The sequence below is a fragment of the Lepisosteus platostomus genome, chromosome 9 (assembly GCF_059453375.1).
Source record: "Lepisosteus platostomus isolate fLepPlt1 chromosome 9, fLepPlt1.hap1, whole genome shotgun sequence".
Lineage (NCBI taxonomy): Eukaryota > Metazoa > Chordata > Actinopteri > Semionotiformes > Lepisosteidae > Lepisosteus > Lepisosteus platostomus.
This window is the reverse complement of record NC_142619.1, coordinates 61,269,259-61,295,311: the sequence shown is the minus strand read 5'-3', so window position 1 is coordinate 61,295,311 and position 26,053 is coordinate 61,269,259. Positions and strand designations below refer to the sequence as shown.

Below are 26,053 nucleotides of genomic sequence, written 5' to 3'. Positions count from 1 at the left end.
CTGTATTTCATCAGAGCTTCTGATTTAAGATGTTCAGAATCTTTGTAAGCTTTGAAGAGAAGACTGGTATTCAAGTATTTACTGTAGACTCTTCAGTGGCAATGATAAAGTGGGCCTAGTACGAACATAACAATGGGTCAGAATCTTGGTGCGTTTCTGTGATTGTTTTTAATCTACACAGCTTCAAGTAATAGAGCCCTGAACAGGAGGACTGAAAAACAATTGGCCTTCATTTGGATTGATTGTAAGTATCGTACATGGAATTTTACCATGTATAGAATTTGAGGTTCCCAAGACAAGATCTCCAGTCTAAAACGACAATACAATTTTAATTCCCTGAGTTTTTGTATAGGCTGTCTTTATCTGACTGACTCACCTGAAGCAAATCACCGTGGCCAAGGATCCAGGTGGTACTGATCGGGAGCTCAGACTAAACTGATTTTCTGTTAAGTCATTAAGTCAGTCCACTTAGAACACCAATATTGAACAATGAGTGCATCGTACTGAGGAGGTCATATGGCCAGCTTTCATGTGGATGGGACATACCGTCTAGTAGGATGACAAGACCTCCAGGCAGGATAAATAGAGCAACATGGTGAGCAGGGAGGGTATAGGACCTCCACCCCCAGTATGTGTTCGGTAATTTGAAGACTACAAGGACCAGAGTCAGGTCTTAAGAGAGGGACTTGATCTCATTTAATATTTGTGTGATCCACAGGTGAAATATACCTCCCTGTTCAGTCATGGACAGTTTTGAACATCTGTTTAGCGAAATTTAAGAGGGAGGTTTAATCCTGCACAGAATCTTCGTTGGACTGGTCACAAGATCCCTCTTTCGCCCTTTATCGTGTTTGTGTCATCATTTCAGACAGTTCTGTGATTTCTGTTTCTGTTGAAGGCAGGAACCTGGAATCTGATGCCGGTAGTAATGTAAATAATTGTAGTGAAATGTTGAAGTGTTGTGAAGTTGTGTAATAAATCTTTGTCTTATTAGGTTATTGAAACGCCTGGTTATTTCTGTTTTACCAAGCTGTTCTGGAGAAGTCATGAACACGTGCAGTATGTTCCGTGACCCTTGGTCACTCTTCACTGTAGGTGTAATTATTATTAAACTTTATAATTTGCTTGTATAACAAGCTGGTATAAAAATCTGATGTTTGGTTTTATTATTGATTTGATATGTTGTGATTTTACCACAACTAGTTTGCAACAATACTGTATAACACGTCAGTTTGTTTTCAGGCTTCGTTTAGTTTGATTAACCAATATTTTTCTGGAACAAGGCCACTCTACTGGACCTTGTTAATCAGAATCTGCCCAGGTAAAGGTCTAATAAGGTCTTAAGGTGCTTCTTTTTCTCAGGCTAGATTAATTAATCTGTTTATTAATTGCATTTGCTTTCACATGGCTGAGCACTATTTCACATTTGAAATGAATAAATACTGCTGTATATTCTATAACAATGTGACAAGCCTGTGCACAGTGCTTTCATGATTGACACGTTTTCTGAATGGAATGATATAGTTTTCTGGTTTTTCGGGGGGAGTTCTTTTTCATAGCTTTGAATCTTGCTTTCAAAGTGCACAACATGCCAGTTTTTGTTAAGCTCGTTATTATGTGCATTTGATTTTTGAAAAATGACCATATAAATCAAGCCGCACACGATCGATCCCAGAACGCAGTACCAGCTCCGAGTCAATGCAGCTGACTTTGGAGTTTCAATGACAAGCTATTGGCTTACGGCAGGAGTGCATTCCATGGAAAGAGCTGACCACTATCCCCCAGTGAGCTGCTTTAATAAGGACCATCAGTCAGCAGCTTTGAGCTAGGGCTGTGCTACCATTTACATGACACCTGGTTCAAAACTGTACTGCTGCAGGTTGTGCCTTTGTCTCACTCTCTCCTTGTTTGTTTCACCCGGTTGGGTGGAGTGTGGCAGGAGCATTATAGGATTATAGGAAAAGTGGGGCTCCTGGCCGACATTCTGCCTGCTGGCTGTGTTTGCGGTGGGGGACTGTGAGGTCCAGCTGGCATGTACTTACAAAATTAGAAGCCAGCCTAGGAGCAAAATACTTCAACTGGCTCGCAAGCTAGAAACAAACTTCCCCGGCCGCATTAACATTCCAGGATATTGGGGTATCGGCCACAGAAGCAGGAAGCATGCCCACCACCGACCACAGGCACTGTAATCTAAGGCAGGAGGTTCCATTGTTAGTCTCAGTGGGGGACTGCTCACCATGGGGAAGAAGATTCAGGCTTCCTAACACTCGCCTTCTGTCTGCTGTGTCTCTGTGATGAAGTTAGGCCCATGGTGCTACCTGACATGCTGTTTCTGTTGTTAACCCTCCAGTTTGATGTCACGCTTGTATGCAGTATAAGTTTACCCCACCTATCCCAGCTAACTGGCGACTCTGTGCCAGCTGTGCCCTTCACCCCAGGAGATCCAGGAAGTCTGCTCTCCCGCCTCAGGGCTAAAGGAACCATCCTGGAAAACTTGCTCAGGCATTTGAGAATCTCCTGAATGTTTTCAACAGTAGCACAAACATGTCCTTAGAAATGCAGTTGTTTGGTTGTTTCCTCTTTCTCTTCTTTCATGTACAGAGTAATTCAAATCTGGCAGGGCACCCTGTTCTTCTCTTGCTGTCTGTCAGCACACGTGGTGAACATATTGTGTTCTGGGCAGGAACACCTTTCTGTTCAAAGACAGGACTTTCATCAGACTGAGAGACGCCGGCCACACCTCCCCATCCTATGGGTCTGGCCTCCCCGTTCCTGCTTGAGTCAGACGCGCTCGTAGGTGTCGCACTGTCAATAAACCGAATAACTGCCTGGGACACCATTCCTATTGCTGCGGCCTCAATGGTTCAACCTTCAGGGCTCAGGTTTCGTGAGTGTTATCCATGGCATAACTGTCACATCCTCATCTCGCAAAAACATTGTTCCACAAACAGAGGGCGGCCGTGGGCTGTCCTGCTGTAATGTTGTCACATCCGGAAGCTCAGACCTCCCAGGACTTGGTCTGTGTTGCCTCATGCAGTTAGGTTGCTGTCAAACATTAGAAGCGGAGCGCTGTAGTTGTCATTCCAGCCCGGAACATCACGCATGGCCCCCTGCAATTGTCTTGGCAAGGTGTCATGACGTCTGGCTCCCCAGATCGTCACCTGTCTCTGACAGGTTAGATCAGAAGATGATGGCTGTGAACATTATTCAGTCTCTAACCTACTGGTGGCACAAAGGTGCTGTTCTCTTAAGTCAGTCCATATCATTTCCTTTCTGAACTTCCAGGCTCCTTACCTGTGCCCAGTCAACTATCTGACTACTGAGGTGATTTAGTGATGACGCAACAGTCAATGCAAAAGTCCTAATAATTTAAAACCTGCAGGGCATTCCATTGATGATTTACACGGACGAGCTTGTGCACCCCCTAATGGAAGCAAAAAAGTTTTTTTTTAAAAAGAGCATTTTCAAAATAAGTTAGTAGAGATTTAATGAAGGATTTTGAATTTCTTGTGTGCAGTCCAGTTTGTGCAACTGCTTTATAGTGCAGACTGAGTGATGTTGGTCTCTTTGCCAGCCTCTGGATCCGTGCGATTGCCCACATGCAGGGATGCCGTGCCTCTGGTTTGCGAGAGGGTTAGCACCATGTGCGCTGAATGAGCAGCGCTGCAGAGATGACTGGTTACATGGGAGTGAACACCATGCTCGGGGTTGTCAGCTTCCTGCTCTGCCTGAGCGAGACTGAACACGACAGGCATCTCTGAGATCAGTTCTGGTGTGATGACCCCTGGTACGCCTCACAGACTGGAGTGTGTATCCGACACGACTGCAGTACCACCGGGGGGCCGAGGAGTCGGAGGGAGAGAGGGCTGTGTTTTGACGGGGCATGCAGTTTCTCTTAGTGAAGAGTGGTTCTGGACTGGTGGGTTAGTAGTCAGGCTCTTATGGCACACTTTAAGTCTTCTGTGGGGGTGTGACGGGGTGTGTGCTTGGCAGGAAGAATGTGTAGGAAGAACACCTGTAGGAAAGTCCTGGGAGGTGTGTTTATTGGGTTGTTGTTTTCAGCTCGACTGGTTCAGAAGAGCCCACAGCTGTTCAGTGGGGTTGGCCTTTGGGTTTGATCCCATTGTCTATAATCTTAGCTGATTGACCATGATACAGTAGGTCCTATGGCTGCTTCTTGTTTGCACCTAGAACCTGCAAGTGACCGGGGAATCGCCAACACCCCCTCCGGCATGCGAGAGTGATCGACACCCTCCTGTGCCTCTAGGAGAATCTCACTCCTGCTCAAGCCACGCGGTAGCTCCCCAGTAAACGTTTTGAACAGGTTGTGCAAGAGTAAAGCCTAGCGCCTTGCGCCTACTGTGAGAGTAGAACCTTTTACAGTCGCAAAGGAAGAGCAGCGCTGTGCACTGTGCCCTGTCTACTGCAGGGGTATCTCTCCCCTCCAGCATGGAGCCCAGCAGACAAGAGCCACATGGCCAGCTTGTACAGGAGGAGCAGTTCCTGCCAGTGTGCAGAGCAGACATCCCTGCTTGCTGTGGCCACTGCTGTTACAGCTGGCCTTTCTTCCCATTCTTCACTCGTGCGCTGGGTAAATGAATAAGGGAAACTGGAGAATGTGAGTACAGCGAAGATTTCCTTCCTCCCTTTCATCAGTGTCAAGAGGCCTGGAAAGATCATCCCATATGCATGGCAATTAATCCAATCACTCCATCCTCTCGATTGTTTTTATTAAAAGGCTCATCAGGGGCTGCTGTATCAGCGCCCTTGTACAGTAGGTACAGTATAAGACATCAGTCTCTCTCAAGCCTCTGTGCTTTATTACACTTCCCAGTGCAACTGTGGGAATGCAAGTGCCTCCTTATTAATGTGAAATTCATGAGCCTGCATATGGAACTGTTCTTTCCGATCTGGAAATCTCTTCCTACATGGAGAGAGAGATGCAAATGCTGTCTCAACTTACTTCAATATCCTGTGTTTTTTCTGTACTGTGTCTTTCCGTGTTTCATGGGAATAAAACATTCATAAAAACCAGATTTCTATTATACAAGGGAAATAAGAGTGTGGTCTTCTCATACTGTAGATGGCCTGATCAGAATGAGAGTGCTTTCTCCCCGGTGGGCCACAGGCTGTTAAATTGGGCAAGAATGTTTTTGGCTGGTACTGTACCATTTTGTTGAACCAAGCTTTTGAGTGGCAGAGAATCCGGTCATTTTTGACCTGTCTGTAAAAATACGATAATGCTGGAGGGTAAGTAGTTTGAACTATAAAATCAAACCCTGGACACTTAGCTGTCTGACTCACTACTTGTCTTATGATCTCAGTAGTTACCGACCTCAGTTATTATCCAGTTATTATACTGCACAAGGCATTATTTGACCGCAACAGCTAGTGTAACTTTATGGGATACATCAGAGTTGAGGCGACCCATGGTGCTGCCCGAGGAAGAGATTTGAACCTGAAAGGTGTTGCTTTTTGCTGTTTTCTGTCTGCATCAAGCCATCATTGTGTTCTTTGTGTTGTTGAGGCACTGTTGATTATTTTGCGATCATTGAGGTGATATGTCTTTCTTCACTTTGGAAATTAAGTGGCAAACGACAAAGGAACACAGTCTTTGTCTGTGATGGGATGGAAGCCCTGTGTTTTTTAAGGGTCAAGCTCCTCCCCATCAGCTGTAGTGCATGCAGGTGTCCAGTAGGTGGCGATCATATGGTAGTAGCCTTCCAATCACCCACTATCACAGCCACCCACACCCATGTGGATAAAGCCTTTGAATATATTTACATTTTAAATTATTCATGCTCCTGGCATGCAGAACAGGACTGCTGTATCCTTCACACAACCCTAGATGTGGTCTTCTGAGACTTATTTCCATTAATAAAGGATTTGTACAACTTCCAGCTTGATTGTATTTTATGATCTTACAGTGCTACAGTGTTCTGGGTAAGATGTTTAGAGAAGAAAGAATTCGGTGTCTAGCAAGTGGAATATTTCTACTTCTGTGGCTGTGTGCTTTAATGTGTGCGCGCTTTGTACTGTAATTCATTAAACATCAAACAAGACTACTCAAGAGGCCTGGTGAGATAATCTTGAATTATACTCCAATACTACTGTGTGTTGATATACTGTGTATTTATAGATGGAACTATATATTTTTAAATAATATCAATGCAAGGCATCTGGGGAACCATGGTCAGTTACAATAGCATCAGAGTTACAACAAAAGTAATTCTTACTGAAATTGCAATAGAAAAGGGTATTTCATTCTATTACAGATTTGCTCCGGCCTTCCGAGGATCAACAAACAGTCTTTTAGCTGCAGACTTTACGAAATGTCCCATTTCTCATAGAAGCCATTACTATAAAGGTGTGTCTATACAGTAGGTCGTTTTAGGAATGAGAAAATAATATTTATTTCTTCGTCAGTGTAACCTTGCTCGGCTCAGACCCTTGTTCTGTGACTGTTGTTATTGACAGTTAATTTGATGAGGAATAATTGAATCAATCAGGATTAGACTACTGTGTTGCTTTACTTCATAGGCTGCAGTATGTCCAGAATTCTGTGACTCGTGTTGCTTGCTTAAAAGTGCTCTGCATCGGCCCCTGAGTCCTGTCCTCTTCAAAGTGCACTGGCTCCCAGTGGAACAGACTGGGCTTTAAGGCTCTTCTGCTCACATAAAAGCTGCTGCTTGGCTCCAGTTACAACTTTATTTTACTCTTGGTTTTACCTGGTCAGCTTGCCGGGCTTTTTTTTCCCCTTTTGTTTTTACTTCCGCCTCATTTGTGTTACTCTGTAGCTATTCTACAGCGATGTGGGTTTCTGGCTTCCTGTATGAGCACAAATTGCATTATAATAGGCAATATGATTTGCCATGCATGAAATGAGCCATTAGGCAGCAAAGCAAACACTAATTTAACATTAGAACAAGAAAAAAAAGAGCAAGCTAACAAGGAAATAAAACCCCAGTGTGCCTCAGTGCTGGAAAATAAGCCCTCTTGCTGGTCTGGCGATGCTCAGCTGTGTCAGAGTACCTGGGTGAGGTCGTGTCCAGGCTGTGGTACATCTTCATCTGAGCAGACAGAAGCTCCTAAGGGGGTTTGAGCTGGGTCTGGTGAGATGGGATGATAGGAGATGGGGAGATATAAGTGATCTGCATGCTGCAGTGCAGAGTCAGGATTCATGACGAAGCACGGAGTCAAATCTATATCTAATCTAATCGATGAAGTAAAGCCCATCCATGAAACAGAACCGTGGAATCACAAACCAAAAATGTCTTATGTCTGTTATGTGTAAGGTTATGGAAATAATTCGGAATAAACTACAGGATTATCTGTAAGGCAGACGGATTCTAGGAGATACTCAGCATGCATTTTAAAAGGCTACATCTTGCTTAATTAGCTTGTGAGGATTTGTGGATATAATATACCATACAAATGAAGAGGTGTCTGAAATGTATAAGGCACTAGAAAAATCCCATTTAGAATATCATTTACAATTTGGGTCACCACGTCTCATAAAAGAGAAGCCAGTGTTCAGCACGAGCAGTGAAACATGAACTACAGGACACGAGTGGGAGCACGTTTAAAACGGAGACTTGGAGGCACTTCTTTACCCAAAGAGTTGTGGGAGTGTGGAACAAGTTATCAAGCCAAGTTGTTGAAGCCGATACCCTTTCAAGAAACAGCTGGATGGGAGCCTTGGATCTGCTAAATACTAACTACAATCCATCCATTTTCTAACTGCTTCATCCAGTTCAGGGTTGGGGGTCAGACTCGGAGCCGATCACAGCAAGCAACGGGCATCAGGCAGGAAACACCCTGGATAGGAAAGTGTTGTGGAAAGACACACACACAAATTCACGCCAAGGTCAATTTTCCCAGAAGCCAGTTAACATACCAGTAAGTCTTTGGACTGCAGGAGGAAACCAGAGCACCTGGAGGAGACCCATGCAAACGCATGGAGAACATACAGACTCCACACAGACAGCACCCAGGTCCGGTATTGAACCCAGGGCCCCAGCGCTGTGAGGCAGCACTGCAGAGCACTACGCCATAATAGTGATCTGGCTACTAACTACCAATCAAGCTCAGTGTCCAGCTCTTTTGTGAGTGTCAGTAATGTGTGGTGGTGATGATAACTACTGTATATGACACCGTACAGATTGTTACTAGTCCTAGTAAGAGCATTGCATTTCCAACGCCGATTTCAGCAGTGGTCCTTCTCTGTGTGACACAGCCCCCTGCCATGTCGATGGGTCGTTTCAGACGTAAACACAGGGATGTGTTTTTACATGCTGAGAAGAGCACAGCATGGTTTTTTATTTTTAATTGCAAATACTGTATTGAAAACGTAGAAAGTGTTGATAAAACAAGGTGTTTCTTCGTAAAGGTCGTGAGTGTTTTTCACCTGAAACACTTGGGTACATATTGATGGAGATTTTTACTTTCTATCTTAACATTTGGAAAATGAGTCTTCTCATCGGCATGCTTCTTAATCTTCACTTTCTTAGTACACAGACACACATGTGCAGTACATTAAAATAGAAAAGACTTGTCCACTTGCCTACTAATATTGACATATGAAGAATGTTTTTGGTATCTGCTTCTTCCTCGTTACAATTAGGGAATCATAGTTTAGTTACTGTACATTGGAATACAAATGCAGATATTAGGAACACAAATCTGCTTTGCATGTAACTTTTGCCCGGGTAAAGCTTTTCTGCAGGTGATGTAAGCAAACATTGATGTGTTTCTGTCTTTGCTTGTTTCCAGCATCTGGCGGGGACTTAATGTAAACTGCACAGACAGCTCGGGGTACACGCCTCTGCACCACGCCTCTCTGAACGGACACAGGTAAGAGTCCAGCAGCCCCAGCCTGTCACACATGTTGTTGCTTCACATTGCTGTCGGTCAGGGGGCTCTGTAAGTAAACTTGGAGGTTTTTCTTTTCTAGTTTAATCCCTCCAGGGACTGCTTAAGATACCACATTTCTCCTTGTGTACTACTACATTCCTACTCCACACAATGAGTCCAAAGGTGTTGCCTGTCCAAAATCTCTTTTTTCAGGTTGTGTCCACCCTATTTTTCGAATCCGAGCAATAGTCTCAGGCCTGCTGTTTTTTTAGAGGAGTTGGTGCAGAAAAGACAAGGCCCTGACTTGTCAAATCAGTCCAGCAGCACTCTGTAAGACAAGCAGTCCATCTGGACTGCAGGAGAGGTGTAAACACTTAATGTTGTTTATTCTTCTGCAGCACTGCTGTTGTTAAATGAATTTGTCCTGTTACTGTGTTTAATGTGGTGTTGTGACACGCTGTTCTGTTAAGGGCCAGGCGATTAAAGGCAGTGGATCCAGATTTGGGGAAAGCAGTAATGAAACGGGACCCTGCATTTGGTGGGATTCCCTGCATATTCTTCATTTTAAAGGAGGGCTGAACATCTCGGTTTTTTACTATCCAAAGAAGAAAAGTTGAGTGGCTTCCACGGACAGATCTCTGACATTGTTTCTCTTTAGTGTTTGAGCACAAAATTAAAAGAAAATGGTATATTGTATCTTTTTGTATCTGACTTTTTTACGGATGACAGACGACACTTCTACATTGAAGGATGTGGTGGGTTGTAGCTTGGGATTTCTGGAGTTGCCTCAGTCCAGAGGACGCAAGGAAGCCTGAGTCTCTGAGTCATGTCCGAGCCAGGGCTTTCTCAGCACAAGAGACAGTGACGCATCCTGGAGGATACAGTGATGGGTGTGCTTTGTCACAAGGGTAAAATCCCACTTGAGCAGAGAAACGCTTTTCAGGTGGCTTTACTGCTGGCCAAGCACAGCTGCATTGTGGGGGAATTAGCCGGCCTTTCCTTGGAACATGTGATAAAAATCTGGCTCAGACGTGTGTGCTCCAGTCAGAACCTGGTGCCCCCTCTTGCGGTTCGGGTGAGCCCTGGCACAGATCCCAGGGATGGTGCCAACAGCAAGGGGGCAGGGGTGGCGATTGCTGTGAAACCTAACTAGTTATAAAATTCAGACAACAGTAAGGAAAGAATCTTCCTGTGTGTCTGCTTAAACCTATGCCTAAACCAGTGATTCTGTATAAAGACACACTGTCCCTAAAATATACACAAAGAACTGTACATACAGTATAAACAAGGGAACATGAAATCGTTCTGACTAATTCAGCAGGCATCACACCAGAGCTTTTATGGACTGATAAATGTGAAAGTCCCTGATGCACTGTGCTAGTCTGTGCACTGCTGGTAACGAGATACATTAAGAAGTAAATGAGCTGGAGGCTTTTTACAGCTCAAATGCCAATGGCTCCAGTAATTCTGTCTGAAAATAGTGGATGTTCATTTATCAAACTGTCTGTCTTCTTTCTAGCTGAAGTGCAAGACTATCTGTTCATCTCAAAATTAAATACTGTGCATCCAGCTCACACTTTTTTTCTTTCCAAATTCTTAATTCAAACGGCACTTTTGTCTCTGCCTGTCACGCTCAGGGGCTCTTCAGTTGGCGGGATCTTGCAGCTCAGACTCAGATTAATCAGCAACTTGTTTGTTTTCTGTGCATGTTCCACCATAGATCCACACAGCTCAGTTTTGTGGTGTTCCTGCTGTTCGTTTGCTGTGCTCCCCGTTGCTCTGTCCTGGTTTCAGTTTGAGTCATTTTTTTACAACAATTTCTGTGTTTTACTATCCTTTGGTACACATTTGTGTTACAATGGCTGTCCTACAGTACTGTACATATAGACCTACCAGACGCCTTGGAAGACATACTACTATTAGATTCAATTCAATTGATTTGTATATAACGCCTTTCACAACAAGGTTGCTCCAAGGCACTTAACAAAGCTGTGTGACAAAACATGATGTTACAATACAGCAAGAGAAAAATCCAGAAGACAACGGAGGAGAGGAACCAAAAACTCCTCTGTAAGGAGAAACATAAACTCATGAGGTCCAAAGTCTACTGGCTGCCCAACCCCTCTGGGCATGCTAACATTATACAATTCTAAACAAGTACTAAATGTGGAGTATTAGGTCTTCCATCATGTCTTCTGTGTGCCAGTACTCCATGCGGTGCTCTGTTCACCAGCAAATCCTCCTAAACGATAGCTGTATCCATGATGTCCTCTTGGATCCATGGCAGTGATGCAGCATCCAACTCAGTTGGTGCCCAGCCCGGGCACCATCCGGACATGTGGGGAGGAGAATAGGATAGTTTGGTCAAAACAGTTGTACCTACCTGGTGGGCCAACACAGAGACACATAATGGCGTGTACAGCAGCACCAGCAGCCAAAGTGTAGTTGCAATGAGCTATAATGTAAGGTGTGAGTAGGCTAGGCTGATGGAATAGGTTTTCAGTCTGGATTTAAATCCTGAGATTGACTCGGCATCCCATATGTAGGCTGGTAGACTGTTCCGTAAACTAGTGGCCCTGTAGCTAAAGGCTTTACCCCCAGCGTTTTTTTAATTAATATGTGGAATAAGAAGAAGACCTGTGTTCTGTGATCTAAGTGGGTGACTTGGATTGTATACATTGATCAGCTCCATTAAATAAACAGGTGCCTGATCTCTGAAAGCCTTATAAGTAAGTAAAATAATTTTGAAGTCTGTCCTGAACGCTCCTTAAGCCAATGGAGAGAGCTAAGTCTAGGATTCATGTGGTCTTGCTTTCTACTGGTAACAATTCTAGCGGCCTCGTTTTGAATTGGCTGTAAGGTGTTGAAGCTGTGATATGTGCTCCCTGATAGTAGGGCATTACAGTAATCTAATCTGCCGTATACAAAAGCATGTATGAGTTTCTCTGTGTCTCGAGTAAAAATACCTAAGTTTTGCAATGTTTCTGAACTGTAGGAAGCGATCCTTTGATACTGCATTAACACGAGTTAAATGAAAGCCTTGTCTAAGATGTCTAAGTAACAATATGTGCCGAATCTTTGAGGCAAAATTTTAAACCAAAGAAATTCCAATCTGGTTTCTGCCCAGGCCACAGCACTGAAACTGCATTAACAAGAGTCGTAAATGATATTCTGAAGGCTCCACGGCCGAAACGTTGTGTTTTCTTTCTTCTTTTTTTCAGCAGCGAATAAACCTATTACTGTTTTCCTATGCAGCCTACACATGCTGACGCAGCTCCCCACCTTTACTTCATTAATGCAATTAACTAAAGTGACAATTGACGAGATGTCATTGGGTGTAAACGAACTGTATATTTGTGTGTCATCAGCATAGGAATGAAAGTTAATGTTATGCTTTAGTATTATCCTACCTAGCGGCAACATGTACAGAGAGAACAATACTGGTCCGAGCACTTATCCCTGTGGTACCCCAAATTTGACTGGTGACAGTGACGAAGCATTACAAATATTAGATGTTTGAACATAGTGAAAACGGTTAGTTAAAGAGGAGGTACTGTAAACCAACGACTCTTGTTAATGCAGTTTCAGTGCTGTGGCCTGGGTGGAAACCAGATTGGAATTGCCCAAGTATATTATTTGAATCCAGATATGATTGAAGTTGGGCCACAACTATTCTCTCAAGACTTTTAGATAAGAATGGAACATTTGAGATAGGTCTGTAGTTGTTTAGTACTTATGGATCCAAATTTGACTTCTCAAGCAGTGGTCCATCAACTGCTACCTTAAATTGGTCAGGTACAACGCGTGATGTGAGGGACATGTTCATACTAATTATAGGTCCTGCCAGTACTTCGAGGGAGTCTCTGACTAGCTGAGTGGGGATGGGATCTAGTGGACAGGTGGTTGATTTTGTCCTAATAATTAATTTCTTTAGTTCATGTTCATTCACTGTAATTGAAAAACACTGAAAAGGTGTGCACATTGTTTTTGTACTAGACTTCTTTGCGGCATGTTTGATTGTGTTTGAAGAATATATGGGGATGATTCGGAAGCATTGCCTCAAATGTGTGAAAGTCGTTTATAGTTTTTAATTAAATTTTAGAGACTTGTTGAAGATGGCTGCTAGGCCACCTCCACGCCCTGAGCAACGAGGTTTCTGTAACAAAGTATAGCCATCAGGTGAGGCTTCAACTAAAGGAATAGTGTCAGTGGGTCAGAGCCAGGTTTCTGTTAGTAGGCACAGGTCAGAGTTGGTGTCAAGCACCATATCATTAACCAGAACTGATTTGGTGCCTTATGAGTGAACATTTAACAGTGAGCATTTTAACAGTAGCTTCATGTTTTAATTGATTTGAGTTTACCAGTGGAATGGAGATTAAATTATCAGGACAAGAGCCCCTAAACACTCCGAAATAGCTTCTTCCCCAGAGCCATCGAGCTGGTGACCCCCCACCAAACTATGATCTCTCCTCACTTCCCCCTGTACCCACAACGGCTGTACTCCTACGCCATTACATACTCCATACATCCGACAACTGAATGTAAGACAAACTAGAACTTAAAACTGTACTTGATTGAGTTTTACTATTTGATAGTTGTACTGTTTGAAAATCGACATATTATTTTGCACTGTTTTGCTCTGTTTGTGCACAGGTTTTAACAGATATGGGTACTGTCACACTGGTATCATACTGTTGTTTACACTGTTACTTTTATTGTATTTTCTGTCATCTTGTCTGCTGTTCTGTATATATTCTGCACCTGAGAGACTAATGAGAAACACTTTTCATTATACTATGCTCCTGTGTAAGTATAATGACAAATAAAGTTGAATTGAATTGAATAAAGGAACGTCTGAATTCTAGTCTAGGTCTAGTGATAGTTGCTGTGCTCTGTCTATCCACAATCATTTCTGGTTCTGGATAGTTATGGGATTTATGGTATGCGGTGTAGCAGAGAACCAGGGTCAGCGCAGGAGGTGAACTAAAGGTGGGAGTAGAGACAGCACGCGATTTAAGATCGCCAGGCTGAGGCCTGGGTGGTGCTCTTTGTAGTCAAGCAGGCAGTTTGTCTGCTATATTTTGGGATAGAATTGATGATCCCCACCAGTTTGGGTGGAGACTGTCCCGTTTATAAAAGCCAGGCTGTTCCCCAAAAACCATCCCAGTTATAGATAAAGGTTATTCTATTGGATGCACACCAAGTCTCTAACCTGCGATTTAGAGAGTAGAGCCTACTATAGGTTACGTCCCCTCTGTAGAGGACTGGTAAGGGACCAGACACAATTAAATTCTGACACTGTCGTTGTGCTCTTGTGTACATAGAAATGAAGTTACTCTTTAACACCCCGGATTGTTGGTGCTTTATATTAGTTCCAGCGTGAACAACCAAGGTGGGGACGTCGTTGCTGGAAAATGTGTCGAGTTTCGCCTCAATGTCAGAAACTCGGGCCCCGGGGAGGATTTTTACGGAAACCGCTGCTTCATGACGGTTAGGAATTCTAACATTCCTGATTATCGAGTCGCCAATTATAAGCCCCCTATCCCCGCTGCCGAGAGCAGAGAACCTGTTGCTGAGTCCGATTGTTGACTGGTGTGCAGGGGGTCTAGTCTTTGAGCTCTTGGACCCCCGTCTGCCCGTGACCCAGGGCTGGCGTGTGGTTGCTGCTGGTGCCGGCACGAGCTGGAGACAGCTGGGCCGGGAGGGACTGCAGCCAATTCTGGGTCGACTGAGTGCTCCGACGGAGCTGAATCCATCCATCCCTCAATCTGTTTCATTTCAGAAGGTGTGCTACTGCGCTCCTCCAAAACACGACTTCTGTCCTCCCACTCTACTGTAGCTAAACTTTTCTGGCATTTAAAATGATCCACATTGTTGGTGGAACAGTCTCCGCTGTACCTGCTGCAGGACTCACAAAACACAGGTGTGCCCCTGGTGGGAGGCAGAATCGCAGCTCTCCCTTTGTCAGAAGCGCTGTCGGAGATCGTCCTTGCCCAGGGCCAGATGGCCAGTCCGCCTGTTTCAGCAGTTTTTCTTGCGGGGAGAAGCCGAGTGTCTAAACCAGTCGCTTAAAAACAGGCGCACTGCTACTGCTACTGCTACTGCTACTGCTACTGCTACTGCTACAGCTACAGCTACTGCTACAGCTACTGCTACAGCTACAGCTACAGCTACAGCTACTGCTACTGCTAACGCTGCTACTAGTACTGCAACTGCCACTACTAGTACTGCTGCTGCTACTACTACTGCTACTGCTACTACTACTGCTACTGCTACTGCTGCTACTACTACTACTACTGCTACTACTACTGCTACTGCTACTGCTGCTACTAGTACTGCAACTGCAACTACTGCTGCCGCTACTACTACTACTACTAGTGCTTCTACTACTACTATTGGTACTGCTGCTACTAGTACTGCTACTGCCACTGCTACTGCTGCTACTACTGCACTATTGCTGCTGCCACTACTGCTACTACTGCTACTACAACTGGTACTGCTACTGCCAGTACTGCTGCTACTGCTACTGCTACTGCTACTGCTACTGCTACTGCTACTGCTGCTGCTACTGCTACTGCTGCTGGCACTACTGCTGCTACCGATGCTACTGCTACTACTACTACTGCTAGTGCTACTGCTAATAATAATTCCTTAAGCTTTTATATAGAGCTTTTCAGAGCTCTATCTGGACAGCACTCAAAGCACTTTACAGGTAATGTGGATCCCCTCCCCACACACCAGCTCTCAGTGGGGAGGAGAGCAGAGTGATGGAGCCAGTTCAGAGAGGGGGGTTATTAGGAGACCATGGCTGATAAAGCCCAGAAGCCAATTTGGCCAGGACACCGTGTTAACACCCCTACTCTTTGAGAAATGCCCTTGGTTTTTTTAAAGTCTCATCCAAAGGAGGATTTTACGTCCCATCTGAAGGATAGTGCCTTTTTTACAGTATGGTGTCCCTGTCACTGTACTGGGGCATTAGGACCCACACAGACCATAGGGTCAGTGGAATTGTGCTGTGTTGATAAGAGCAGAAGAATGGTTTGAAATGAGAGGAGGCCATTCGACCCACCTAGGTAGTTTGGTCGTTAGTAGCTAATTAATCCAAGGATCTCATCTGGCTGCTTCTTGATAGACACTAGGGAACCAGCTCATACAACATGGCTGGGCTGCTTGTTCCACTGCCCCCCACTCTGCCCTTTGTGTACATATTTTAATAAAGTCCTCTTAAAACATCCTACCTATTTTTAAATTTCTTCCTTTGTTTAATCCTCATGATTATCTGTATGTATCAGGTACTACAGAGCAGCAGGGGCATGCACTAGGAACATCCAGATAACAGGTGCCTGTTGAACGGTATTACAGTATGCATTAAGTTTTTGTTGTAAAGGGCATTTTCACACATCCATGCAGTCGTCTTTGAATAACCCAGGGACTCGTATCACACACTTGCTGCAGGTCAGGCAGAGAGAGCAGGGAAACCCCATTCACTTGAATAACTGCCTGCCAACGTGTGTTGGGAACGGTACTCTATTGTAGCAGATCACCCCCAGAGAATGGAGAAATGACTCAGCTCTGTTTCAGTGCTATATTTAGCCTTGATAATCTGCCTGGTGAGTCAGTGAGGGAGCCTGTCAGGGTGGCTTCCTGGGAAAATCTTGCCAGTCATTTTTTTATTATGTCATTCCATTCCACTGTGTGGTCATTGTCATTGTAAGGGTGATATATAGTCAGAGGTGTGTAAGAAATGTTACAGACAAGAGGAGACCATTCAGCCCTGTCTTATCCATTCAGTGCTCGGAAGTTAAGGTCTCATCCAGCCTTTTCTTGAAAAAAAAAACAGGACTTCAACAAAGTGGCAGGCCAGCTCGTTCCGTTCTTCAACCACTCTTTGTGTAAGCCCTTTGTTAGGTACTATGAAAGGTTGTGATCTTTTTAAGGTGTATTGATCATCACCTGTGTTAAAGATGACTCCTTCTCCAAAATAAGTATTTTTTTGGAGATCCATGTGGAACCCTGACAAGATCATGACGAGGCTGGTACAGTATTTGTTGGTTCTCTCGAGACCCCAGAGCAGGAGTATATCGGAGGTTGGCTGATGTTGACAGCACCTGTAGGCTAATGCATGGCATAATTGTCAAGTAGGCTGTCCAGGTGATGCATTGTGGTATCATTTGTAAGCTCATAGAGATATAACAGTTGCAACATGTAGTGTACATATCATACATCCTATAAAAAGTCCATGAATTGTATGGCATCGTTTAGAAGTGTTCAGAGATCAGCAAAGGTAAAGCCTGCTGGGCAAACTGGTTCACGGTTCATGGCTTGGACATTGTGTCCAGTGTGTGTCTGCAGGTCTTCTAGGTCTCTTTAAAGCATCAGTAACTGGTGAGAGGAGCTGTTCAACTAGTCAAATTAGACCAGTGATGTGCTGACTCACTACGAACCCAGCTGGACTGAACACTGTAGATACACTGGTCCTCCAGGACTGGGACCCCTGCGCTAACTCATGGTGAAACTCTTCCCACCCAATGGAGACAATAGACGAGGGGGCTGAAAGGAAGGGGATTGGTTTAGGTGAACAGGTCAGCTGAGGCTTCCCCAGTCGGTCATTGTGGGTGATCAAGTGAGAAGGCCGAGGCCCTGTGTGAGATTTCGGAAGACAGAAACTCTGGGTGACAAGACCAAAGCTCCGTGGACTGCCCAAGGGCCTTGGACTCGAGAAGACAGGAGGAACTCGTGAGTGCTTGACTTTTGTGTGACTCCAAAGCTTTGTTAACACTGAAGCAGGTAAACGGCCAGCTGGATAGTAGTTGACTTAAAACTTATCAACAAAAAGCTAGGCTATCGTTTAGTTTATTGTTTTGCTTTGTCATGACGGTTTTGATCTTCCTTCAGCTTTGGAAATAAAGAGCACCGTCTGAAGCTTGCAGCTTGTGCTTGGGGTGTATCTGTTGGCTAGGGACCTGCCTTAAACAACCCCCCTTGTGTGGCCCACCCCAGGCGGCATCTCAGGACTTTATAGTTTGTTTTTATTACCTGCATGTAAAACCCTGCAACATTTAACATTTGCCCGGTGTTTTGGAAGAAAAGTTAAGACTATGACTAAGAGTGGTTGGCAGATTAGTCAGATTGCCAGTTTTGATGGAGACAGAGGTGATGGGCCAGTGAGTTAACCCACAGAATGAGTTGTGTGTTTCCTTTATAACACCAGGATTGGTTAGGATGTTATAAGGTGTAGTCCTGGTATTCACCCTGCAGGTCCGTCATTGATGGATCATTGTTTGAGTGCCGACAGTGACCTCTGATCCGTTGTCTTGGGCAAAGGGGCATAGCGGGCTGAAGGGATCTAGGCTGCACCATGGTGTTGTGGAATGAACACAGCTTTACAATGTCCTGCTCTGTGATCTATACGTGGAAAATGCCTCTTATCAGAGGGTCCCTTTTAGCTGCATTTCTCTGCTTTTACAGAGGCCCAACCTGCTCGGTCAAGGCAACAGAAGGATTACTAGAAATCTTTAATGAAGCTTAATTCTAAGTGTAATAACATGCCTTGCTCCTACACAACATCAGGCCTGGGGGGGTTCTAATCTTCAATGCTTCTAGTGCCCAAAACGCTCATGGCTGTTTTACGCTAATACTATATAATACACAACTTGGTCCTCCTGCAGCTTGGGGCATGCTGTAGACTTATTTCTTAGTGAATGAGTGAAATACTCTCATACATCAGCCATTTCTCTTTTACTGTGTACATTTTTACCACTTTAATCGCAGATATATTTTACTTCATTCCTAATGGTACATTTTCTGTTGTAGTTCAGAGAGAAATATATTTTAGCCTCCATTGCAATATTCCTTTCAGTCTCTCTTTTGGACTTACTTATACCCTTTTTTACCTCTGCTTGCAATTCATTGTGCTTTATGAAAAGAACTTTGAATCCAGCTGGGTTTTAATCATTAATAAATTGTTTTAGCATGTTTTTTGACAAGCTAATGGTTCTGTCCTCTCTTTGCTTCACCCTGTCTTGGTTGTTTGAAAAGTTGAGGTCAATACATTTTCTCTTATAGATGCTCTGACACACTGGGTAGGAAAGATGTCATTAACCATACCTATCTGCCTTTGGCTGCTGATATTCCCATATATCTTTCCCAGTCTATGTTTGAACAGTTGAAGTTTCCCATAAACCTTACCTCTTTTGCATATAGATTCTTCATTTTTATACATGAATTAATTTATTAATTGTAATTAACATGCCCATTTGGTGGACTAGAGCATGCTCCTAATATCTTTGGAATGTTTTTAATGAGCCTGGCCCATGTGTCTCTGCAGTTGAAGTGTCCTGTTTGAAACTGCTGCCTTCAGCTCAATCATCTGATTCCAGTTCTGGGAGTGAAGCAAATTTATTCAGCTCTTTGTTTAGACAGATCTTATTTGTTCTCGCCATTATAAGATGTTTTAACTCTTCTTTCATTACTTCAGATTTTCCTCGGGCCGCCAGATGATAAATTATTTGCAGTACTAATGTAATCCTGCCTGATTTTTGTAGGTGTCCTTATAGAATAGTGCAGTAAGGCAGATGTCTATGAGGAGGCTTTAAAGGTACATGAAGGTCATGTATAGACCTCACAACAGCTGGATTGCCAGACATGCACTGTTAGGTCCATACAGTGATGTTCTTACAGCCCTCTGGTCCTTAGTCTGGTTTGCTCCTCCATCGTGTCACTAACTGAGTGTCACCAGGGGTTGCCACAGTCCCACTATTAACACCACGTGCCACATGGCTTAGGGGTCCCACCATTGTTGCTGCGCCTGCAGCCTGCGAGCCTTGCCTGCGCCTCTTGCCCTTTCCCAGCTGCGCAGGTCTCCTTGCCGAAACCCAGAACCACCTGCTGTCTTCAGAACTAGACTTCCAGCCTGCGGGGTGTCACCCTTTTCAAAACATTATCATGACCTTAAGGATTTAAAACCTCCTCCCAGACACTGAAACTCATTCAAAAGGCTTAAAATGACAGCTGCCTCATTATAGACTCTATCCTGCGATGCCAGTGAACTAGAAGAAAAGTCAAGCACCCTCCGAATGCTGAGGGCCCTGTGGAGTTATTTAATGTGACAGAAGTGCTTGTCAAGCATAGCTGACATTTTAATTGGCAAAGGAACAAGTTAAGGTTTATTCCATGCTGAAAAGAAACGCAACGTTTCGGCTGTGAAGCCTTCTTTAGGTGTGTTTTCTCTTTAATTGTTGGCTGTTTCTTTTGTTTAATTCCTGTCCCCCAGGGATGTTGTCCTGAAGCTACTCCAGTACGAAGCCTCAGCCAACATTGCCGACAATAAAGGCTGCTTCCCTCTTCACCTGGCTGCTTGGAAGGGAGATGTGGAAATAGTGAAGATCCTCATCCATTACGGGCCCTCGCACAGCAGAGTCAACGAGCAGGTACTGGAAAGGGAATCTGTGTGCACAGAGGACTTTTCGTGTTATTTTCAGATCGTGTCATGTGGTGAAAATCAGATCTTGAGGATCATCTACTGTAGTTTTAATGCAAAGGCTATTTGGTGTTATAGAAGAAAAGTCAAAGTATGTGCTGGATTCTCTGTTGCTTCAGCTCAAGGGACTATTCCCATATCTGTGTTCTGGTGCCAGTAATCATTCCTATTCAAGAAGGTGCAGTCTTAAGAATGTTACTGATTGTCAAACAAACATCTTTGCTAGACAACTGCTCTTAATTTCCTGTTCATCTGAGTGGAAGCTCAGGCTAAATAAAAGCTTCGATCATGCTGACCATAGCGACTTACAATTCCAGTACAAGACGGTGGTATTTTTTCATCCAGATGTTTCAACCAGTAGAAACCTGCCATTAAATATAGGGTTTGTAATTTTGCTGCTGATGGCTGGATTGAGGTTTTAATTTAATCAATGCCTTAAAACAACAGGTCCGTAATACTACCAAACTGAAGTTTAAAATGCAAAAAGTGTTTTTTATTAGTGGTCCGGTGATAAAAGTTTTTTTTTACTATGCGAAACAGTGACTTTCCCTTATGGTGCCATCGGACTGTTGTGTTCCTTTCACATCCAAACAACTGAAGCCATTGATATCATTTATAATTACAATTCTTTGAATTTGCGTAGAACGTTTTGACCAAAGAGTTTTGACCAAAGAGCACTTTGCCTTACTGCACTGAAGAGCTGCTGAACCTAAGTGACCCACAGCAGCCTTTCTGCTCATCGGGAGGAGTGAGAAATCACTGGACTAGTACAGTATAATGGAGGGGGAGCTATAGGAAAGGATTATTTCTCAAGCACAGAGTGGAATTTAGCCAGGACGCCAGAGTTAACAGCCTTGAGAAATGTGCCCTGAAATTTTTAATGACCAAGTACTTGTTATGCAGTGATATATAACATAAGTTACATTCCAAGCGGCGAATTCTGTCAACAGGTAAAGTATTTTTAATAATCTTGTTGAATAAATATACATTTAGCTGTAATTATGTTTAAATCTATCACTATTCTGAATTATTATTTTATTTCTTTATCTGAATAATTTTTATTTGAGCTTTTCAGCATCGCATCTCTAATTATTGTGTTTCACTGTAAATATTTCCTCTCTGTATCAATGATGAAGGAAACAGAAGGTAGAAAAGGTGTTTAGCACGAGAAATCCACTGCTCTTCCTCAAGACAGAACTGAGGTTTAGGGGACAATATGTTTTAAAGGCTTTCAGATGTTAACAACCTCCTTTAAATTCAGTGCTCTAAGCGGATGATTTGTTCTAGCTCACAAATACAATAACAGCTTTAAGTATAAACATGATGTGAGCCATTTTATTTCTTTCTTAAGTACTAAACCTTCTGATTAAAAGGTAGTTTGAATTATAGCAGTACCACTGCTAATTATACTGGAAAAGCAGAGTGTGTTCTGAAACAACCACTTTTTAAACTGCTTTATTGAGTAGCTGATGCTCTATGCCTACTTAAGGCTGATGCACACTGGACGAATGCTGATGAGCAATGAAATGGTTTGACATGATGTGATGGGGATATACTGCATACTGCATTTTTTTAAATGAATTGAGAAAATGTTATATTTGGAAATAAAAGATACAGAGTTTTGCACCATTTTTCCTAAGACTGCCCTGTTATTCTGCACCAATTCATTGCATTTGTTGTAGAGAAGTGTTGTGCCACAGAGGCGTGTTTCTCCGCGATGCTGGAACCCTGAACAGCTGTGCAATGAAACGTATTTGTTTTCCGCCCAGTGAAGGCTGGTGGATCTCGTTGCACATTTGCAGAACCAAAATGGAAGGAGATCATATAAATATACTGTAAACATGCTGTGTAAATAGACAGAGTATGGCTGTCTGATGGGCTGCGATACAGCAAGATTCCTGTTCAGCGCTCTGAAAGTCTGGAACAAGCTGTCCATCTACTGTATGTTGAAGCCAATACTCAGGCTTCCTTCAAGAAACAGCTGGATAAGATCAGTGAGCTACTAATTAACTAATTAACGAAACAGGCTGGATGGCTGAATGACCTCCTCTTGTGTGCAGCTTTTCTGATGTTCTCAGTCGTAGAACTGTGGAATTAAACTAGACTCAGTAATATAAAAGTGCACAGTGTAGCACTTTGAAGGCTTTTAGTTATACTTTGTCTCTTCAAAGTGCTACACTAACTAATGTTGTGTAAAGCATATTTGAATGTGTATTTCAGCATTTTCGAGTAGCAATATGGTCAAAGCTATAAATGATAAAACACTTTGCAGGCATTCAGCGCTGGGCTGGGGCTCAGCGAAGAGAGGTGTTGGCTTGTCACTGCTGTGCAGGCTTCAATCTGCAGAGCCCAGTGAAGTTTCTTCTATAGTGTTGAGGCACTGCAATCACCCCGGTCTGGGGCGACTCTGAAACACTGTACAGCAATCTGTGACCTGGATTCAGAAGTAGACAGCTGTTAGATGGCTAACAAAAATAATAAAAAGAGGGTTTTCGTATAATAATGCTACAGCTTAGAATGTCCTTAGTGAATGTACAGTATACTGTGTCTGAATACAATCTGTCACATAGCTGCAGTTTAACAAGTTCAGAATCACTTTATTTGTCAAGCACGTTACATGTACAAGGAATTTGGTCTGGTTTCTTGGTGCAAAAACATAGACCGAGCAATTCAATAACACTTGTCCACTTTGCACAGAAAGCACACACAGGTCCTCCATTACTGTATATCCAGTACAGTACAGCACACAGTACTGTACATCCCATATTCCTGTGTCCTGACGAAGCAGGGAGATGGCCATGACGAAGAAGCTGTTCAGAGGCTAGGGGGGCGTTTGTTTTCATCCGCCCGAGGCCTGTTTTTGAAACAGATGGTGTCCTGGGTGAGAGGAGTGATCGACAATCTTGTCTGCTCGCCTCTGAGCAGTGTGGTGGCTCAGTGGCTAAAGATCCCACGGCCAGCAGAGGAATCCTACTCCGTTGGGCCCCTGAGCAAGGCCCTTAACCCCAGCTGCTCCAGGGGTGCTGTATAAATGGCTGACCCTGCGCTCTGACCCCCAGCTTCTCTCTCCCCATCTGTGTGCCTGTGTGTCTCATGGAGAGCAAGCTGGGGTATGCAAAAAGACAAATTCCTCATGCAAGAAATTGTATATGGCCAATAAAGTGATCTTATCTTATCTTTAGTCTGAGTTTGTACAGGTCTTCAGTAGATGGCAAGTGGCAGCCTAGGACTCCCTCTTAAAGGGGACAATGCACTGCAGTTTCCATTCAGAGTGGACAGATGTGTTGCCAAAGTAAATGGTTAGAGAAGCTGTAAGAATGCTCTCAATAACGGCTCTAATAAAACTGGATGAGAAGCATTGAGATCATTCAGTTGAGGCAGGAAATACAATCTCTGGTGCACATTCCTTGCTGATAACATTTGCATACCGTCTGAAGTTTTCAGAGACTGGTTACTCCTAAGAACTGGAAAGACTGCACCACACTCCCTGCGATCCTGTCAGTTTCTTGGACATGTGTTTTGGAGGGTTTTTCCTAAAGTCAACAAACACTTCCGCTGTTCTGAGATTGTTGAGCTTAAGGTTGTTGTTGACACACCATGTCTCCAGACGATCCACGTCTCTTCTTTACATTCAAATGAGACAGTGTGTTGTGGAGGACATCTGGGATGATGGTATTGAATGCTAAAGTCAACAAAGAGGAGTCTCACATATGATCCTGGAGATTTTAGATGTTGCAGGATATAGTGTAGGCAAACATAAACAGCATCATCCACTGACCTATTGGCTCTTTATGCAAATTGTAAGCGGACAAGATATGAATCTGTGATTGTTTGGAGATATCGGAGTATCAGATGCTCAAATGTAAGACTCTGTCATAATATTTCATTTACACCTCTGAGTGTTCTTGCAACATGAGTGCACTGCTCTAGAGACTCACTGATGCCTGTGTCTATCTGAGTTCTCCTGAGGGTAATATTAGAAAGCAGTTGTAGAAAACAGAAACACTGCCCTTCTGTAACTTAAACAGGCCTCCTCAGACAACAGCTGCCAGAGAGAAAGGTGTTTTTATTAGTAACAGAAGTTTTCAGCATCGGCTTATATGGAAGATTGCCCTGATGTAGGATCAGAGAAAGTTGATGTGGTATTTTTTGGCAGCTCTGAAGAGTAATACGTTTTGCAACAATTTACTCCACAGAAAAGTGTTTGAAGAATACATTTCTCAGAACAAAAGGTTTCTGTTTTGTCAGTGTCCATGCCAAGAGAGCTGTTTAATGTGCCTTTAAGTTTTACTTTGGTCTTTAGGATGGTTACACTGCCAAACTGTAACCTTTTTTGTGTAGGATTATTTAACTCAGATAAAAATTTCAGTTCAAGTTAGGCTTTATTATCTCCTGGGGAAAATTTGTTCTATGGCAGAGTCCAACACAACACTACAACAAAAACATCATCAACAAAGAATTTAGTACAGCCATGTTTCAGGAGAGCCACTTCACATTGTTTGAGAGTGAGACTGCAGCTTTCATCCCCTAGTTTTACACCTGAAGACACAGGAGGTTATTCCCAGATGGGAGGGGTGTAAATTCACAAGGGAGGGGGTGAGACACACAGACATAATGCTCTTGGCCTTCTTCAGCATCCTTTGTTTGTAGAGGTCATTTAAGTTTATTGTTTCTTTGTTTCTCTTTTTGTTTCTTTTTTAAATCCTTTTATCATTTCATATCCCTCACTTAAATATAGTGTGCAGAGTTGCCTGCTGTACTGAGTGGATTTTTTCACAGTGAATTATTTCAGTCTGGACACAGAGAGAAAACAGTGCCCCTGGTGGAGCACAGGCATATAGTCAACTCTTAAAAAGACCTGTGGGTCATGTACTGTACTTACTTATTGTCCCAGATGGGACATTTCTGACGCAGGGAGGTGCATGGCATAACACAAAACACAATATATTCAACACAACATGAACACGTTTTACAATAAGACAAATAAGACAAAATACATAAATAAGAAAAGAAAAAGAAGTTAACATCTTAAGTCATCTTTACTAGTTAGAATAAACTAAACTTATTTTTCTATTTTGTTTTGATATATTGGAGTACAATTGCACGGGTCTCAATTTTCCATGCAGTATGACTGCATAGGTAGCACTCTTCCTAAACTAAGGTCTAAGACCGATGAAGGGGTTTGTTCTAGGCCAGGAGGCCCAACACAGAATCACTTTCTTGTTAGAGAAGAAAGTTATCTTTGAAGAAAATAAGTGTTTTTTTTTTCCAGCAAGACTCAGTGTGAGCACAAGGTTTTCACTGAGCACAAATACTGAAGCTCTGGGCTTACCAGGGACCCTGGATTGGAAGAAACAGCATGGAAATGAAATGAATGGATGAAAAAAACTAAGCTGACAGAGTGAACAGTATCTGTGTATCTGTGTATCTGTTTGTGACAGCCCCATCAGCTGAAAGCTGAGAGGGGGTCCACAGACCCCTTCCATCCTCCAGCTCCTTTTTTAAACTTCTTCCTTCCAATAAAATATTGAATTGGACTAAAATGATCAAGTGAGGATTGAAACACAAATGGTCATAGAGCAGTCCGTTCAATGCAGAGCAGTGAATTACCGATGAGAAGGAAGTGTGGGTGGGGATGCGTTTTAATTTTGCTTAAAGACTCAGGGAAGGCAAACATCTAATGAAACTGGTAGCTGACCGGTCTGTGAAAACAGAAAGATG

At 43.3% G+C, this 26,053-nt stretch overlaps 1 protein-coding gene across 1 annotated transcript in view; it reads left to right on the top strand.

Moving 5' to 3' along the window:
• Window positions 1-26,053, top strand: part of anks1b (ankyrin repeat and sterile alpha motif domain containing 1B) — a 334,903-nt gene that overhangs the window by 88,800 nt on the left and 220,050 nt on the right. Inside the window, exons 2-3 of the mRNA XM_088646015.1 lie at window positions 8,773-8,853; window positions 20,126-20,282. Of these exons, the coding sequence (XP_088502141.1) occupies window positions 8,773-8,853; window positions 20,126-20,282 (238 nt within the window). The remainder of the gene's footprint in view (window positions 1-8,772; window positions 8,854-20,125; window positions 20,283-26,053) is intronic.